This window comes from Anopheles funestus, chromosome 2RL, assembly GCF_943734845.2.
Source record: "Anopheles funestus chromosome 2RL, idAnoFuneDA-416_04, whole genome shotgun sequence".
In the NCBI taxonomy this organism is placed as follows: domain Eukaryota; kingdom Metazoa; phylum Arthropoda; class Insecta; order Diptera; family Culicidae; genus Anopheles; species Anopheles funestus.
In genome coordinates, this window is record NC_064598.1 from 63,160,043 (window position 1) to 63,180,857 (window position 20,815).

The 20,815-nt window shown below is 43.0% G+C and overlaps 1 protein-coding gene across 1 annotated transcript; it reads right to left on the reverse strand.

Annotated features, from left to right (window-relative positions):
• Positions 1-18,213: 18,213 nt before the first annotated feature.
• Positions 18,214-18,546, reverse strand: LOC125774929 (uncharacterized). Its single transcript, XM_049445300.1, has one exon. The coding sequence runs from the start codon at positions 18,544-18,546 to the stop codon at positions 18,214-18,216; it is 333 nt and encodes a 110-aa protein (XP_049301257.1).
• Positions 18,547-20,815: the final 2,269 nt, after the last annotated feature.

The window sequence follows — 20,815 nt, forward strand, 5'->3', positions numbered from 1 at the left end:
GTGATAGCTTCATCCAAGGTGTGGAAGCTGTCCAAGTAATCGTCCACGTAATGTTGCCGTATTATGGGGTTAAATGCATAGGGATGTGTCTCCTTATGCTCTTCCGCGTTTGTATTTTTCACTATTTGCGCACAAGCCGGAGAACAAGTCGCTCCGAACGTCATCACCTGCATCACATACGTGTCGGGTTCTCTTTCCTCACAATTACGCCACAGAATGCGTTGAGCGTCTTGATCTTCGCGACGAACCTTGATCTGGTGAAACATTTCTTGTATATCGCCAGTAACACACACATTTCCTTCACGAAAACGCACTAGAACTCCGAATAGTGAAGCCATTTCGTCTGGACCGGTTAGGAGTAGCGAGTTAAGAGAGACACCGTTTACCTTTGCTGCCGCGTCGAATACTAAACGCGGCTTGGGCGTAGGTTTGTTGCGATTTACTACTATAAAGTGGGGCAGGTAGAATGTTTTCGATGTTTTTGCTGCTTCTTCATGAGCGGTCAGTTTACGGATATAACCCTTTTCTACATATTCTTCGAAGGTTTTTTGTGCCCAGTTTTTGAGGTCTGGGTTCTTTGTCAGCTGTTTTTCCAAACTACGTAAACGATTTACTGCATTGTTACGTCCATTCGGTAGCTTCGGTTCGTCATGTTTCCATAACAAACCTACTTCGTATCGACCGTTTTCCTTTCTTATGGTCTGTTGAATAATGGCTCTGGCGCGTTCTTCATCATTGGACCTTACCGGTTCAACACATTTTACTCCGAAATTTTCAATGGAAAAGTACTGTCGAATCATCTGGTTCATGATTTCCTCGTTTTGATGGATCATGAGGTGTTCGGTGTCACCTAGTTCCTGGTCTTCTTCTGTGCCGAGGATTACCCATCCAAGTTTGGTTCGAATTGCCATGGGTTCGTTCGGACCTCCCATTTTACGCTCGTAGGGAATCATAAGATGACTATGCCTCAGTCCTATAAGAACAGTTGGATATGCGTCTGTAAAGGATGTAACAAGTTTACGTTTCTGAAGCAAGGCGAGATGGGGATAGGCCTTTGCCATTCTTTTGGCATCGATGGTCTGACGTGGAAGTTGTAGATTATGGATGGTTCGGATTCCATCTAGGAGGAATTCAGTCTTTTCTGAATTGCCCTTTATTTGGCATCGGACTATTCGACTTTCGTCTTCTTGCACATGCAAGTCCCGGGTCCAAGTCATTATGAATGGATTTTTGGGCCCCTGTAGGTTAAGCTTCTCCGCCATGGTCTCTTCAATCAGAGTTAGCGATGATCCACCATCCAGGAAGGCGAAGGTTTTCACGGTGATATTTCCGTTTCGTAAGGTAACAGGAACTATTTGATAGTACACTTGCTGGCTCGATTGAGTAGATTCAAAGGTATCCGCCTCATTCTTGAGTTCGAATTTATCGATGCAGTTTTCTTTGTCATTCTTCGATTGGAACTTTTCTTGCTGAGTTGACATAGTGGATGGTTGTTCAGTGCGCATTTTTTGTTTCGTTATAGTGGAGTTGCTTGAAGATGGATTTGGCCAGACAGAAGCATGTTGTTGTTGTTTTTCAAACTTTGCTGACACGGCCGGGTGTTTTGAAGAGCGTTTTGCTGTAGGTGGTGGTTTCTGCTTGGAGAATGCACGGTCGTTCGTTGATTCATGACGATTATTGATGACCGATTTCGATTGACCTTGCAGAGTTTTGTTGTTATCCGCCGTGTAGTCACGTGAGTTACGAACTGTCTTGCTTGCAACTTCTATGTTTTCTACTATAGGAGCGGCGGTTCTAACATTTCCTTTTCTTTGATTTTTAAAGTCTCTATGAAAATTAATCGGGTTACGTGTACGGTCGCTTTTGTTTACTAACTGTCGTAAGTTTCTTGCCCAAGGAACCAACCAGTCGCTCAAATCTTCTAACGTTACAACCCTATTGCCCTTTTCCACTTCAGTTTTATGTTCCAACCAGCGAATTTGCTTGTCAGTAGAGAATTTACTGACAAGCTCATTGATCAAACGTTGATCACGAAAATATTCGCTTTTATTTAAAACCTTCATGTTGGTTATTAAATTTTCTAAGGCGTCTGAAAGTTCAGGAATTTTAAATTGGTTATCAATCTTGATCCTTAACACATCTTTCAGCATTTCCTGGTACACTTGGTCTGGCCGACCAAATTGCTCCTCTAATCGCTCCAATATTTTCGGAATATTGTCGGGATCGAGGAAAAGAGATCGTACGGCTCTTTCTGCATCGCCCTTCAAGAAGCGCTGCAGCCGATTGAGATTTTCCAAGGAACTAAATTGAGCTTCCCTGGTCGTCTCGTCGAACGCTTGTTTAAACTTGGGCCAGTCCTTCGACTTTCCGTCGAAGTACGGTAAGTTTAACAGCGTAGACCGCTTCAATTGCGTTTGCCCTTGAAGGGTTGTCTGCTGTAATGCTTTGACCAATTCCAACATGGTCACATTTTCAGCTGATTTTGATGCATATTTTATGCGATCAGTTGTGCATTTAATGCAAATCCAAGGAGTGTCGACGCCTGGCTTAATCTTCAACTTGGTGCATTTAATATGGAACCAGCGATCACATTCGTCGCAGGCGATCATGTCATCCTCGTCGTCTGGCATAACGCAGAGACGGCAATGGCCATTCTTGTTATCCACGAAAGGAGTTGTCATGATGCAAGCTCAAATTTTCTGAATAGTGTAAAATATCCTAACTTCAACACCTAAAATAGAGCTTGTTTCTCTCTATGTGAGAGATGGGGTAAGCTTCCTGTGAGCTTGTTTCTCTCTATGTGAGAGATGAGGTGAGTTTCCTCTCTGGAGCCACCAATGTTGCGCGGCGGACTACAGGTTCGACCAAGCGAAGGAAATGGCCACTCTGAACCTTAGCCCCAACCGTCAACCGATGGGGAGCGAACTCGAACGCTGTTGATGATCCCGTCTCCCAAGTCGAAATGACAAACCTCTCCGCTAGTTGTTCTTCGCGATCGAGAACCTATGCCGCAAGAGGGGGGAGTTGGGTTACCAACACTTCGAGCCGTCCCGGGTGAACTGAAACCTGGAAGCTTGAAAGCTGAAGAGAAACTCTCTAGTTCTGGTTTGCAATTGATTTATTTCGAGTGCGAGCACTCCTTATATACTCAAGAATTGGTTTACAAGCTTAACTTAACTTATTATTATTTTGCTTACTTACTTCCTATTTGTTACTTACTTCCTATAAACGTAACTGAACCTGCACCTGAACGTAGGAACCCTAACCTACTTACGACGACGTAACTAGAACGGCCATGCCTCGCGTACGCCGACGGCTAGCGCTTCCGCGGTGCAGAATGTTTTGGAAAGCGTCAGCGCTTCTGTGGCGTTAGGAATGTTTTGTAAGCAACCTACATGAAAGGTGGCTTACGCCGTTCTTGCGCACGTCGTGTGTTACCAAAAAACGCTACGTTTGAGCTTTTTTTGCAACGAACCGTTTATGCGCGCGTTGGGCACGCAACACGTTCGCGATGCCATTTCGATTAGATAAACTTATTGGTCGATGTAGTCAAAACCAGTGGAAACGATTCCACTGGTTTTAACGACTGCTTTGCCGATTGGACCAGCTAGTAATCCAATTTAAACTTCTTTAATCTCCGACGAAATGCCACTGACCATTCTTTTTTGGCACACAGTGAAGTGGACTTGTCCAACTACACTTTGAGGGGCGACAAATCCCAAGTTCCATCATAGTCTCGAATTCTTTTTTAGTCGCTTGGAGTTTATCTGGAGGCATTCTACGTGGTTTACAAGCTACTGGAGGTCCAGTAGTTTGAATATAATGCGTTACATTATGCGTTACAATGATTTCTCGAAATTCTGCTTGCAAGTCTCGAAAAGGATGATCATTTGCAATAGTTGTGACACCGTAGACTGCAGATTCCGTTATTCCACAAACGGTGTGTAATTTCGTACCACCGTCGATAAGACTTCTATTGCCAAGATCTACGAGAAGACCAAAATGCGCGAGGAAATCAGCTCCAATGATAGCAGAAGTGACGTCGGCTTTCAAAAAATTCCAAGAAAATTTTGGCCGTAATCCAAGATCCGCGGTCGCAAATTTGCTCCCATACTTTCGTATTCTCGTTCCGTTTGCTGCGTGGAGTAAAAACGGTGATGGTTCTCGAGTTTTCTCGATCCTAGATGCTGGTATTATCGATACATCCGATCCCGTGTCGATTAAGAATCGGATAGCAGAAGATTTGTCGAATAGTTGCAGACGGCGACTGATTTTTGATCCGCTCACCTCGCCAATTTCAAATGAGCGAAAATCTAGTTTTTTGACTGATTGTACCGGCAAGGGCTTGGACACCGATCAGCTCGATTTCCGTACTTTCGATGATACCAGCAGATGTTTTCATCGGTTCGATTTCGAGACGAGGAACGCAATCGTCCGCTCTCAGATTGTCGTGCTTTCACTTGACGTAGTTCTACTTTCATGGCGGCAACTTCTTCTGCTAGGTTATCCGTCGAGTCCTTTTTCACGGAAGTAAAAATGGCCGATGTTTGCGGAACCATTTCCATGATTTTATCTCCCATTTCCGTCAGTTTCGAAAGACTGCCATCGTAGATGCTAAGTATTGCACGTATATGACCTGGAAGTTTTTGTAAAAATAGCATTTTCAATAACGAATCATTCACATTTAATCAGTTCATGTATCTTGGTCAAAAGATGCGTAGGACGTAGATCTTCAAAATCATACGTTCCAAGTAGCTTATCTATTTTAGCTTGTTCCGTAAGCTCGAATCGAGAGATGAGGCGTTGCTTAATGGCGTCGTACTTTCCTGTCACAGGAGGCTCTTTCACATAATCAGCTATATGGCAAAGCACAGATTGGTCAAGTTTAGCGACAATGTGATAAAATTTTGTTTCATCCTTATTCACATTGGACAGCATAAACTGGGCTTCAGCTTGAAAAAAACCTCAATAATGGATCCGTCTTCCAGAATTCCGGTAGTTGAACTGCAAATGCTGCAGTAGCAACGGAAACTTTAGCTTCGGAAACGTTTTCGGTAGACATATTCGTTCAAAAATTTTCGAATTGAGAGAACTAAGAACAATCCGGAGATCACGTCGGGGTCACCAATGCTGGAGCGATAATAAAAGATGTCAATCGTTCTAAGAGTAAAGTAAGACTAACTAAGACTAAGTAAGTCAGAGCCACCTTTCCCATACGATAGATGCTCTCCCAGTTGTGTCTCTCGCGAGGCGCCACCAAGACCAGGTCAGCCCTCGGCCGACGTCGCTGGGGGTGCTGCTGCTGCTACGATTGTTGGTGCTGTTGTTGCGTCTGCAGCTATTGCCGCTGAATCGAACAACCCGCGACCTTCTGTCGCTCTTGACCGATCTGCTGCTGCTGCGAACGATACTGTTGATGCGGCTTCTACTTCTGATGTTGCTGCTATTGCTGGTGCTACTGCTCATGATGTTGTAATTCTCAGTGCTGCCTCTGCTGCCGCTCTTGCCGAACAAATGATTCAGTAGCTCCTGGAAATTAGCACATTCTTCCCTGAGCAAACCAAGCAAGCGCTCGTTATCTTCCCTGGCCAACATATCACGTCGACGGGCCTCCTTATGGGCCAGATTAATCTCCTGCTTAGCCTGTTCAGCTTTGGATTCTATCTGATGCCGAAGCAAAACGACTGAATCGTTTTTTTCGCTTCACCCAAGAGCTGACGCATCTCCGCCATTTCCTGGCTCTTATGCTTTGTAGCAGGATCCGAAGACACCTTTTGTGACGATCATAATGAGGGTGTTGTGGCGTCATATCAGCCACGCACTGTAATAGTTTTCGTTAAGTAGTTAGGAACTCATAAGTTAGAGAGTGCCAGGCGAGGTACTCACCACCGGATATAAAAGTGTGCGCAAGGTGGGTTTCACGCTCTCTTTTTAATCTGGTGAAGTTCGGGGAAGTGCGTACGTACGCGATGTATAAGTTATAAGTGAAATAAAATTAAGTGCGACAAAAATAACATAGCGATCCTGCCAGGAGCTGTTGGTACATTTGCTTATTAATACCAAAGCTTGTACCAGAATGTTTGATAGAACATGGTGATATTTATACACCAATCAGCCCATTAATGTAATGTACATACACATGTGTGAAAAGTGAAAAAAGTACCGAGACGGAACATAGCGAAGTGCTGGAACGCCCACCCGTACCGAAGCAATCGTCGTTACGACGCAATCGCTGATATGACGCCACAACAAGGGTCTTATTAGCATTGGAACGCAGGAATGGTGTGACAATACAGTCATCCGTTCAGCGGTTGATACAATACGCGAACCTAATGTGCGGACCAGATTCGTATTCATGGTGAAGCTGTTTCTCTAGCCGATCCGGACACCTCCTTCGATGGGACGGGGAGGAAATATGGTAATCATCAGAAAACCAAAATACCAAAATATAAGATAAAATAATAGTAACAACAATATGATCCCGTAGTGATATGTAAATTGTGCAGCAATAATCCAAGTGTTGAAGATTATTTGAGAACGACTAACCTTGGCGTCGGGATGGGCGACGACGCCAAATCGGATCACTGTTAGAACGATTTTCGGGGGGAACAATAAACGGACGCGGACACACGTGCTGCTTCTCATGTAACAAGATAGAATGGAAGTAAGTTCTTTTATTCATATTAACATGACAGATGTGTCAACATGACGTTTCAAGTCATTGGCTTCGTTGGTTGTGCAGGTTGCACCATATCCCAACACTCCTCCTCAACGAAGGCATGTTCAGTTCTTGACACCAATGGCCTCCCGGTGTCTCTCTAGCTTCACACGATCCAGCGGCTTAGTTAGTATATCTGCCTCCATTCGTTCAGTCGGCAGGTATCGCAGATCGATTACTCCCTTCTGGCGTAGATCTTTTGTAAAAGCGTGTTTTGTGTCGATGTGCTTTGAGCGGTTGTCTATGCGATCGGATTCCACCAGTTTTATGCAGGACTGATTATCCTCCCACACAGTGATCGGCTCCTCAAACTCTTCCTTCAGATCGTTTAGCAGCTTCCGAGTCCACAGGAGCTCCTGGCAGCATACTGACAGTGCTACAAACTCCGCTTCTGTGGAAGATAACGAAACACAGGATTGCTTACGTGTTCCCCAACTAACCAAGCCGCCACCGTATTTGATCAGGAAACCCGAATTTGATTTACGATCACCCTCATTTCCGGCCCAATCTGCATCCGCGTAGCATTCCAGCGCACCTTTTCCGTCTCCCAGGTACAATCGGAGATCCTTGGTTCCCTTCAAATACCGTAAGACACGCTTCGCCTCCGTCCAGTCTCTGTTTGTCGGGTTTGACACCTTCCGACAAAGCAGTGACATACTGTGGCTGATATCCGGTCTAGTGTTTACTGCCACGTACAACAAACTGCCCACTAACGATCTATAAGAATCGTTAGAATCGAGAATTTTCTCCTCCTTTTGTTTTACGTAGCCGACATCCATAGGGATCTTTGAAGGTTTGGCTTCCTCATGTCCGAACCGCGAGACGACTTTTTCGATGTAGCAAGTCTGATCAAGCGTATAGCAGCCATCGATCTTCTCGACGTGGATTCCCAGGAACTGTTTGAGGTCTCCCAGGTTAGAAAGCTTGAAACGCTTTTCTAACGCTTTTCGAATGCTCTCGAATTCGTCCTCGGAGTTGCAGCATATTACCATGTCATCCACGTAGATTAGGATGAATGAGCGCCTCCCTCCTTTGTTTCGAACATATAAGCAGCAATCTGCCTCGCCTGGGTGAAAGTCCATTTCTTTGAAAATTCCATCAATCGTTTTGTTCCACACTCTGGCGGACTGCTTCAAGCCGTATATGCTTCGTTTTAACCTGCATACTAGGTTCTTATTTTGGTCCTCGAATCCCAGAGGCTGCTTCATGTAGATGTTTTCTTCCAGCTCTCCGTACAAATATGCACACTTGATATCCAAGTGTTTCACCATCATGTTGCTACGTGTTGCTATAGACAACAGTGTCCGAAGTGTCGCTTGTTTTGCTACGGGCGCAAACACTTCGTCGTAGTCGGTCCCATATTGTTGGGAGAAACCTCGGGCTACGAGTCTGGCCTTATATCTCACGACTTCTCCTTTTTCATTTTCTTTGCGTTTGAATGTCCATTTACACCCAACGACTTTTCTTCCTGTTGGTGCTGGTACGAGCTCCCACGTGTCGTTTTCGTTCAAGGAAGCAATCTCCTCCTCCATGGCTGCCTGCCATGCGCTTTTCTCTGAGCTATTAATCGCCTCTGTGTAGCTTCTAGGCTCTTTGACGTCGTCTTTTATCGCGCCAGTAACTTCGAGATACCTCACCGGAGGAATTCCTTTTGTCGAACGTGTAGATCTTCTTGGCCCTTCTTCGCAGTTATCCGTCTCCTCCTCGCTATCTGCTGATTCGAAAACTTCATCATCACTTTCATATTCTACTGGCATGCGTGTCGCATCTTTCTTTAGAATTGAATGATATTCTATCTCTTCGACAGCTTTGTTCGAGGTCTCAGATTCTGTGTCTTCGGATGGCCCATTGTCTTCTACAAATCGTGCATCTCTACTAACAGTTACTGAAAGCGTCTGTTTATCTATAAACCGATACGCCTTGTGCTCAGATGAATAGCCGATAAACGTGAGTTTCTTCGCGGTGGCATTTATCTTTTTCCGTTTTTCCTTGGGAACATGAACCCAAGCACTACAACCGAAAACTTTCAGGTGCTTTACGTTTGGTTTCGTTCCATGCCATATTTCGTAAGGAGAAACTGTAGTAGATTTCGTCGGCAGGATATTTTGTAAGTACACTGCGGTGTTTAGTGCCTCTGCCCAATACTTCTGTTCCAGTTTGGCATCACTAAGCATGCATCTTACCATTTCGACCAAGTAGCGGTTTTTGCGTTCCGCAACACCGTTTTGCTGCGGGCGATAACCGGCCATATCGTCTCCTTCAGTGTAACGCTTGTCGCATATCCTTTTTAGCAGCGATACCTTTGAGGTTAGGGTTGTCTTCCGGTGGTGATTTTGGAGCGCTAACCAAGCTTCGCGTGCCGTCTTTGAAGTGCGGATCAGTCCGTGTTGGTTGTCTTCAATCAATAGTCCGATTGTCGCTCTAGTTTTCGCAACGCCAGCATCCCAAACTGCTTGCGTATCACCTTCCGGCTTAACACCCGGCTCTACAAAGCGCCAAAGCTCCTCCCGAACGAGCAGAAGCTCCAACTTGAATCGCCAACTATTATAGTTACTGTTATTCAGCTTCGCGATACTGAACCGATTTCCTTCCATTTTCACAATAGAAATAACTAATTCCAAAGGATTTTACGACTTTAATCAAGCGTTGTGCGCAGGCCCATAACCTGTTAGAACGATTTTCGGGGGGAACAATAAACGGACGCGGACACACGTGCTGCTTCTCATGTAACAAGATAGAATGGAAGTAAGTTCTTTTATTCATATTAACATGACAGATGTGTCAACATGACGTTTCACGTCATTGGCTTCGTTGGTTGTGCAGGTTGCACCATATCCCAATAATCACAAGGCGCCATTCCGGTCAATGTGGTTGGCAATCAACCATGCGCCTTCGTGGGATTCGAACAAGGAGTCACAAGCTGGAATCCGATGTAACGTCCGGAAGTTATTCTCAATCATTTTCAAGCGCTTCGAGAGTAGATCGGATAAAAACAGACGAAGTTTCTACAATGTCCGATTATCCGTGGCTAAGACAACGGCGGGACAATTTGGAATTTCCCCGTTATATTCGAAACTATCGCTTCGATATCGTTTGATGGTCAATTTCAGAAGACAGGTATTTTCCAAATGATGAGTAATTTCAATACGCAACAGACGCCGTATTGCGAGCCCAGATCCGGTCAGAATTCACAGCGTAATCGGCCAAAAACAGAATTTTCATGGAAACTCGATCTTGCACCAAAAAATGAGCTTGCCACGATGGCTGGTTTCGGAGATATTGCCAATTTTAGTTGAGGGCAATTATTGCTGGTCGCATATTTGCTTCATGCTTGGTGATACTGGGTTCAACGAGGCACAAAAGCAAGTAAAAATCTGTTTTGTTCATCAACAGAAAATTTAAACGGCCCTGACGTATTCTGTAAGGTCTTTAAAGCCAATTAGAGAGAGAGAGAGACTCCGAAGTAATTACTCCGGATTAAAACGGAGTAACTCGGAGTAATTAGTTCGGCACTCGTAGCCGGGTAGTCAGTCCTTGTTACGGGGAAGCGCTACGAATGGGATTTGAAAAGCGGTCTTCTCGTGTGGAACCGGCGCCGTTTATCACATACACCATGTTGGAAGCCTCGAAATATGTGGTAAGAATGTTTCGGAGAACAAATGAACTGAACACGTTTAGGTTACAGCGAGAACTAACCTATTGCTTTATTAACTATAGTTCATCGATTTGTCGACAGTTGCTTTGTCGACATTGGCAGTGTTGCTAGGAAGTATTAATATATTGGATGTATATATATATATATTTATATCAACACTCCTCCTCAATATATTAATAATTAGTACTATTAGTTCATTAACCCCATTGCTGCTGCAAACTGTCTTTGCTTAATACTCCCTAACGGTTTAGTGAGAATGTCGGCGACCATATCCTCCGACGCACAGTACTGAAGAACAATTTCGCCTTTATCATACAGATCCTTCGTGAAACATAAACGAGTGTCGATGTGTTTTGAACGTCGCGAAAGCCTTTCTATCGCCACGAAGTTGATACACCCAATGTTGTCCTCGTATATCACCGTAGAGTCATGCTGCTTCTCGTCAAATTCCTCTAATAGTCGTCTCAACCAGATCAATTCTTTACACGTTTCCGCTAGCGCTATGTATTCCGCTTCCATGCTTGAAAGTGAAACACAAGGCTGCTTCCGACTTGCCCAGCAAATTGTAGCTTTTCCGAGCTGAAATAAGAAACCTGTATTAGATTTTCGGTCGGAAGTGTCGCCGCCCCAATCAGCATCGCTAAATCCACACAGTTTCAACGGTTCTTTGCGATTCGACGTCAGTGTCAGTTTGTAATCTCTGGTCTTCATCAAATATCGAACCACACGCTTTAACTCCACCATGTCGGCTTCGGTTGGGCTGCTGACCTGTCTACTCAAAATAGACACACTCACGTCTATATCTGGTCGGGTATTTACGGCTATGTAAAGTAAGGCGCCTACCATACTGTTGTATAGAATATTGTCTTGAAGCTTCTTGCTTCCTTCACGTGCTCGATAATATCCTGTATCCATCGGAGTACTTGATCCATTTGATTTTTCTAGATCAAATCGTCTCGCCACCTTCTTCACGAAATTTTCTTGATCCAGTGAAAAGAAACCATCTTTTCCTTTGGTCACTCTGATTCCCAGGAAATGATTAACTTCACCAAGTGCTGTTAATTCAACATGTTTCAGTAGCTCTTTCTCTATTTTAATGATTTCGCACTCACTGGTGCTGGCTACTAACATGTCGTCTATGCAGATCAGTAAATAAACATGACCTTCTCTAGGTAACATTTTAACATACAAACAGGGATCCGATCTAGACCTCTTGAAACTCAGTGCCGCCATATATTCGCTAATTGTATTATGCCATACTCTGGCCGCCTCCTTCAGACCATATAAGCTGCGTTGAAGTTTGCACACTAGTTTCTCTGTTCCTGGTTTTACGAAGCCTTTGGGCTGTTGCATATATATCTCCTCCTGCAGTTGACCATGCAAATACGCTGACTTTACATCGATATGACGAACTGTCATCTGTTTATGCCCGGCAATTGTTAACAAGATTCTTAACGTTGTCTGAGTAGCGACTGGAACAAATACAGCATCATAATCCACACCGTAACGCTGCGAAAAACCTTGTGCCACAAGTCGAACCTTAAAACGAGCCACGTTACCAACATTGTCTTCCTTTTTCTTGTAAACCCACTTGCATCCAATTGGTTTACGTCCTGTTGGCAATTCTACCAGAGACCAAGTCCCATCCCAGTAAGAAAAAATCAGCTTTAGTGGCGAAACAGCGGCTTATTGTCTCTAAAATACCTCCTCCGAGCAGAATACAAGCTTACCCACTCTAAAACTTCTCTTCCGATTCTAACTCTAGCATCTGAAAGCTTGTGTTATACTTTGAGTTCTACCCAACGACATCCAGTTGCTAGTGCGCAACTGCAGAGCATCCCGTTAGCGCCTTTAAGCTTGCGTTATACTTTGAGTTCTACCCAACGGCATCCAGTGGCTAGTGCGCTACTGCAGAGCATCAAGTTAGCGCCTTTAAGCTTGTGTTATACTTTGAGTTCTACCTAACAGCATCCAGTTGCTAGTGCGCTACTGCAGAGCATCCCGTTAGCGCCTTTAAGCTTGTGTTATACTTCGAGTTCTACCTAACAGCATCCAGTTGCTAGTGCGCTACTGCAGAGCATCAAGTTAGCGCCTTTAAGCTTGTGTTATACTTGGAGTTCTACCTAACAGCATCCAGTTGCTAGTGCGCTACTGCAGAGCATCCCGTTAGCGCCTTTAAGATTGTGTTATACTTGGAGTTCTAGCTAATAGCAATCAACAGATTGAACAAGCCGTCCATTTCACTTATTGGTCCTTTAGCAAGGGTCTTCCATCATAGTTTAATAGCTCATACCGTTAGACCATCTAGAGTTTAACATTTGGATTAGATAGGCAGAGTTCAATTCTCGATAGCATCCAATAGTGTGAATCTGTTAGTCTCTCAAAATATAATACTGAAATGAAGAAATAAGGCGCAGTTAGTCATAATTGATATGAAGAGAGCAGATTCGTCAAAGAAAAAGAGAGAAGAGAGATTAGAGAGAGAGGAGAGGGAAAAAGAGAAATAAACTTTTTTTTCTCCAATTCTACTTTCTGCTTAAACAGCGCTTAAGTAGCGCTCTTTTAACATGACACTTGGCTCTAAACATCGCCGTATAATAGAATCCAAATTCTGTTAAGCTGCGCTGTATAATTACTGAAATTATACCGCTAAGGAACTTCGATTTAAGCGATGCTTAAAGATAAAATCTTTCATATTTTCTTACTGGGATTCTTCTGCAATGACTCGTATTCTTCATCCATTGCTGCTTTCCATAAATCTTGCTCTGTTCCATGTATAGCTTCTTCATAGCTACCGGGTTCATCATTTATAGCAACTGCTGCATTTACTTCATAATCCTTGAGATATTGTGGAAGAACCCCTCTGTTGCTTCGCTTTGTACGCTCAGTATGCTCAGTTACATGCTGATCATCATGTTATGAATCATCTTCGGCACTTATCCATTCGGATTGATCATCGTCGGTATCCTGTGCTACTATGGGCATGGGTTTAAGTATGCTCGTCGGCTCCTCCTGAACTTCATTACCTCTCGCCTTCATTGCCTCGCCCCAATATTTTTTATCCAGCTTCGCGTAAACTGAGCCTGAATCCCTTCTGTTTCGTAAAATGTCTTCAACTCGCGATTCATGTATTCTCCGCCTGCGTCTGACCGGATTACAGTTGGGTTTCTGCCAAATTTAGTTCATACCATTGCCACATACCGCTTGATACAACTGGCTACGTCGGATTTGTCTTTTAACAGAAAGATTTCAGAATAACGGCTATAATCATCCACAATTGCCATAAAATATCTGGATCCGCCTGGAGTTGTATTTAACATTGGCCCACATACGTCTGTATGAACCAAGTCTAGGATGCGTTTAGTCCGATTTTATGCTGTTTTGGGGAAGGAAATTCTGGTTAATTTTCCTCTCAAACAATACTCACAAACTTCTTTTATTCCGCATTCCTGTATGTTGAGCCCTTTGCTGAGTCCTTCTTGCTTGACACGCTCTAGCACCCCCGGATGACGATGACCCATGCGCCGATGCCATATATGCTGACAGTTAGGAAGGTGGTGTGAATCCACACACACTTTCACAGTTTCAACCATATTTATTTGTATATATCTCCGTACGATTCCGCTACTGCAGCAATTTTCCCATTTGCCGATATAATGCTGCACCTCGCTTCGTCGAATACGACTTTCCATCCGCTTTCAGCTAATTTCCGTACCGATAACAATCCTCCATCCAAATCTGGGGCGAACAGCACATCCTTCACAGGAATGGTATTGATATTCCCGTCACCGTCATAGCATTTCAGGAGATCTTCACCGATGCCCGCTGACGTTATTGTCGAACCATTCGCGAGCCATATTTTAACACTCACACTCACATCCAGCTTACTAAAAAAATGGCGATCGTTTGTCATGTGGCTCGAGCTGCTGCTATCCACACACTATGAATTACGAGAACCGCTCATGGCTCTAACACACGTTGTGAAGCATTGTTCTTTTGCCCGTCGAGCTTCTACGCCTTTTTGTTTCGCTTCTTTTTCTTTGTGATCGCGTTTCAACTTAAAACAGTCCTTTTGGAAATGTCCTGGTTTCTTGCAATAGTTGCACACGCTCATCTTATATGATTTTCTAGCATGGCTATACATGGCTTTCTCTGAACCGGTGTTCTCTCCTTTTCTATCTTTCAACCTATTGCTTTCATCCATTATGCGTAGTTTTGCAGTTTCGATTGTTAGCTCGCCAGGGACATTATACAAGGCTGTTACTAAGCCATCGAACTGGACAGGTAAACTTCTAAGAAGCATACAGACTTTAGTTTCCTCGTCCAGTTTTGTTCCCACAGCGTCAAGCTTTTCAAACAAATTTTGGAAAACCTTCAAATGCCCTTGTACATCGCCGTTTTCGGTCAGGTTTGTTTGGTCAGGAGTTTCTTAATTAATGAAACGCGCACCGATCTTGTCGCCTGCTCGTGGTGTCTGGCCAAGGCTTGGAAAACTTCCCGCGCATGCTCGCACCCCTTAATAATGGGCAGCTGATTATCTTCAATAAGGAGAATAATTGTTGCTCTGGCCTTGCCATCCGTCTTCTTCCATGTCGCCGTTCTCTTGTCTTCGCCAGGGAGCTCTGTGAAGACAGCATCCCACAGGTCCTCGCGGACGAGTAGCATTTCCATTCGCACCTTCCACTGCGCCCAATTGGTGTTACTTAGCTTGGCGATGGTGAACCGGTGGTCAGCCATTTTCGTTTGTCTATACACACGCTTTTTACGCACACACACGCTTAGCGAATTATTGTATTTTATTTCCTTTTTTACTGTACACACGCTTGGCGAATTTTTGTTCATGCACATATGATTAGCGAATTATTGTACATGTCCTTGCACTCATTATACCGCGTTCAATGTTCAACTATACCGCGTGGCCTGGGCCCATAACCTGTTGGAAGCCTCAAAATATGTGGTAAGAATGTTTCGGAGAACAAATGAACTGAACACGTTGAAGTTACAGCGAGAACTATTTCTTTATTAACTATAGTTCATCGATTTGTCGACATTGGCAGTGTTGCCAGGAAGTATTAATATATTGGATGTATATATATATTTATACCAACACACCACCTCACCGGCCAATCATGTAGATTGCTTTTATTGCCAACATCTCCCCCTTAAGTTTTCATTATATAGTATTACTTGAATCGGGCTGGTAACTGGAGTTTTTGACGTACTCTATCTGGTTTCGAAAAACTTGCAAAAAGATGTTTAATGTTTCTCCTCCCGCGCGAATTTTTCGAAGACTTCTTTTTAAAGTGTCTACAAATCTTTCTGCTAAACCATTTGATTGAGGATGGTAAGGAGCTATTCGAATATGACGTATTCCTTGGCTAGTGCAGAAGGTTTGAAATTCATGACTTAAAAACTGAGTACCATTATCCGATACGATTACTTCTGGAACACCAAACGTTGCGAAAGTTTGATTCAGCAATTTGATCGTAATGTTCGTTGTTGTCAATTTAGTTACGTGCACTACAGGCCATTTAGAATATGGATCAGCTATTACCAAGAAATAGAATCCACCCACTGGTCCTGCGTAATCGATGTGGATCCTAGACCATGGTTTTGATGGAACAGGCCAAGATTCCAATGTTGACTTGATGGGTGCCTTCCCTGCAATTGAACATGCTGTGCAACGCTTAACGTAATCTTCTATTTCACCATCGATTCCCGGCCAATACACAAAACTTCGAGCGAGTGCTTTCATACGGACCATACCAGGGTGTCCTCGGTGAAACTGCTGCAAGATTCGTCTTCGAAACATGTCTGGGACAATAACTCTATCGCCAAACATAATACATCCTTCGACTGTGGTTAATTAATGTCTTCTATGGTAGTAGGATTGAATTTCTGTTGGAAATGAATATACTTCGAAATAGTTTGAAGAGTGCCATTTGCCAATGTTGTCTTTTGTAATACTGCGAAAGCGACAGGAACCTTTTCCGTTGTGTTCGAAAGAATGCTGGACATATCTTCTTCTAGACTAAGCGCAGCAATAACGTATTGTTGCTCAGACTGCTGAGAACCTGTTGATCAATTCGAAATCGAATTCGAAATCGTAGTTCATCATTGTTAGTGCGTATCGTTGTAAACGATTCGCAGTGTGAAGTGGTATACCCTTCTTGGAACCGAAAATGGAAAGAAAGGGTTTGTGATCAGTCAGCAGCGTGAAATGGTGTCCAAGCAAATATTTATGAAACTTCGTCACTGCATAAACCAATGCAAGAGCCTCTTTTTCCGGTTGTCCATAATTTCGTTCTGCTGGCGCAAGTGTTCTTGACGCATTTTGCACTGCCTTCATTTTACCATCCGGCAACTAATGAAAAATAACTGCACCGATTCCAGTATTCGATGCGTCTGCAATTATCGGTAACTTCGGATCATAATGCATAAGCAGCAAATTTGATTGAAGAGATGTCTTGAATTGATCGAAACTCTTTTGGCATTCTGTCGTCCATTTCCATTTCGTTTCCTTCTTGAGCAGCTGGTCCATAGGATAACGTAGCTCGTGTAAATTTCGTACGAATCTTCCATAAAAGTTGATCGCACCCAAATACGAGCGTAGTTCGGGAATGCTAGATGGAGGAGGAAATCTGCAGCGATAGTGTTCACCTTTTCAGGATCGGGGCGAATGCCATGTTTGCCTCATTCAATCCTGTTGAATAATCTGCACAGATGCGTACACGACCATTCAGTTTGTGAACCGCGACGATAGGAGCAGCCCACTCTGAGAAATCGACCTAGTATGTTGAGCTTGGCAGCATTTGTGACGAAACATCTTCCTCGAGCGTCTTTTCGATTGATGGTAATACTGCAGTGGAATTGAAATTGAGGGTTTACCAAGGATCTTCCAAATTTATTTTGAAACTACTGTGGTATCATTCGCTGTGTCCAATTGCAGTTTAGTTGCAATGCCGGTGATGAGTGTAGGCACAATCTTCCGTTTGCTGGAGTGAAGAGCGATAAGATTCACAATGTAGATGCCATGAGATTTTGCTTTTTTGACATCATTTGACGTTATTAATGGCTTGGGCGGTCCGGTGGTGCATATGATAAACGGCGCCAGTCCACATGGCCGGACCGGGTTCAAATCCCATCCGGACCGTTCCCCCGTAGCAAGGACTGACTATCCGGCTACGTGGTAAAATAAGTCTAGTAAGCCAGAAATGGCCGGCGTGACCTGTAAGGTCGTTAAGCCAAGAAGAAGAAGAATGGCTTAGGCTTCTTCTGTTCCGAGGTTTGAACTGGATTTATGTTAGAAGAACAGCCACGATATCCTTCCTTGTGACCAATTCGTTTGCACTTTTTGCATTGATGATTCGAGAATGAACAATCTCGGACAAAGTGCATCTGACCGCATAGCCAGCAAGGTGAACGAGGAGAGCTTTTTCCGGTTTTGAGAATTGCTTCTTGCGAAAACTTTCCTGCTTTTGTTGAACTGCATGAACCGATTGTTTCGAAGTAGGCTGTTGCTCGAAAACAGACGTGTCCTTCTTCAAATTCATAAATCGTTGATATTCATCAATGAGGTATTGAACAGTAATATTTCGTTCATTCGATGTATCTTCAATCCGGGAAAGTAGTTTTATGCGAATGTCATTATAGCACTGCCCTTTGAGACCGCACACTAAACACTTAAACTGATCTAGATTCATGTTCTTGAAATCGAAATCTTCGCAAACACGATTCACTCTTCTACCATATGTAATAACATCTTCCGTCTCCGGTTTACTCAACTGGAAACATTGATAACGTTTATGGAAAGTGGATGTTTCATTTCCGAAAATTTTCTTTAGGATCTAAAAGTGACATCTTTCGCAGGCTTCGGCAGGATGTAGTTGATATACCGGCTGTGAGATTGAGTATCCAGCTTCGTCAGCAGTAGACGAACTTTAGTGGCGTCATCCAAGTTACGAGCATCCGAATTGAAGAGTTCTTCATAACGGCTGAACCACTTTTCGAAGATAATTCCATTTTCCGGATCAAACGAAAATTCGCTGATGTTCGTTGCCAAAACTTCAATAGTCTTCTCCGGATTGCTGGGCGCTGGAGCCGGTTGCGCCATCTTCTGCAAGAGTTCGGTCATCTTGAAGATCGCTTGCCTAATATCTTGATCTTCCGGCATCCTGTTAAATTCTTCCGGTAGCTTCTCGCTCCTTTAATCCTCGTCCCCAAATTGTTATGTCTGGATGTAACAGACAAATCCTTTATTAAACTTGCTTCTTCGGTTTAACAAAGAGAATTTATTCATACATAAAATATTCCCTGCTTTTATAGCCATTTCCCATCTCAATAATGCCTACTTGATTTTACGATAAATGTAATCATGTTTGTGGATTGTTTTGATATCCAACAGAAATTGACATTATTTATCTGAATATGTGACCACAGGCAAATGATCTGGTTTGTAGACGCCAGGTTCAGCGCCTCTGATCACGATTTACAATTCCAGCCCAATTTCTGCATTCTTTGAATAAAAATGGAGAAGCGGAGACCGACTATCTAAACTCTTCGGCTTTGTATATTTACATATAATGTGTTAGGTCACATATTAATGGCTGTTTTAATAATATTTTAGGTGACGCAGCCTATCCTACTATCCTACGAAACCGTGGTTGATAAAGCCGCACAGAAATGCTCAAGGCGGAAGTCCTGAAGCACTGTTTAATGAACAGCATGCAAATGCTCGTGCCATAATCGAAAGAACTTTTGGCAAGAAGGTTGATTTCGATCCATAAATAGTGAACGGCAGCTACATTATGCACCAAACAAATGCATACGAATTATAAATGTATGCTGTATGCTACATAGCCTACTCATTATGAATGGTGTAACTGACTAGATAAATGAACTGCTTTAACCAAATTTTTAAGTTCTGTAAATAGGAATCCGTGATTTCTTCTCGTTTGTTCCGCCACTTAAAAAATACAAATACAAAAAATAAAAATTATTTATAATTACTTTTTTTTATTTTTTTTTTTAATTTAGCATTTCGCTATAAATGCCAATAGTTCCCTCAGTAAAAATTTGCAAATTAGTCGAAATGTCAGTCAAATGTCTATTTGTTTCGTCATTTTGTTTTAAAATTATGGTCTGAAGGTCTTCTAATTTGGCCTGCGCTGTTTTCTTAGTCTTCTTCCCTTGGTCTGATGGTCGTGGCTGTTCGTTATTATGGTCGTTGTCCGTTTGTCCTGGTTTTTCCTATTTCTTGTCGTGGTGCGATTCGGTGGTGTGGCTGTGGTTAGATGCTCCTGGTTTTTCTGCGTTCTCGTCCTGGTGCGAATTCGTAGTGTGGTCCTGGTCCGTTGGTCCTGGGTTTTCCTTGTTCTCGTCGTGGTGCGATTAGGTGGTGTGGTTGTGGTTGGATGATCCAGCGGTTAGTTCCTCGCGATCGTCTTTAAGGGGCTGGTCAAAACCGACGCATTGACCTCCTTCAATCCTAGCATTGAACGCTCGCATGTTAGTAATCGCGGCTATTCGTTCTTCTAATGCATTCAATTCGCTTAACGCCGGCTTGCCCCCTACTGTTTTATTAATCTCTATCTTGTTTTTTTCAATTTTTTCAATTTTTTTTTCAATCTATCTGGATTTTTTTCCATTATATCCACAAGTTTCTCTTGTTGGTACTTAGAATATCGAATTTTCCTAGAATGCAATAAACATTAGTTTCACATGGTACAGCAATTACATATAAGCTTTTACTTACTCTTTTCCTTCTTTAATCCCCTCCATAATTTTTAAACTAAAACTTCTTCTTTAAACGTCTTTTTTAATTCTACCTTCTTCGCTAACTGTTATAACTGAACTGTACTGTCGCTCCCGTTTTTATACGCAAACTCAATGGATAGGATGATCCATTTAAAAACAAAAACTATACTTATGTACAATTTTCTATGCTTCCAATAGCATGGGACATACATAATTCTCTTAGAACAAATTCAGCTCTCGAATCTCCACGTGAAATGAGCTTTCAACTGTGTATCTGCTGGGTCGAAGCAGTAGATAATTATTTCGATCAAAGTGGAAAAATTATTTCTTTCCCGATACAAATTCTCCATTTTCTTATCTACTGCTCGACGTTTTCCTTACGATTTGTATGCCATGACTATTGTTCACACCGTTTTACGGGTTGAAAAATTTGATGCATTGCGATAGCACTCCGCCATAAATGTAATTTTATTGGTGGATATGTTTTTCCACTGGTGGAAAGATTGCTTCGCGATAAGTATCATTATTATGAACGCTCTCTAATCTCTAATCATCAGATCAATTTCGCTGCTTAAAAGGTTGATAACCAAGAACAAGTCTGACTTTCCAGTTGTTGTTAAATTTTTTTGTTATTTAATCAAATACTGAAACAAATTTGGCAAGCACTAGTATGACAACACGGTCCC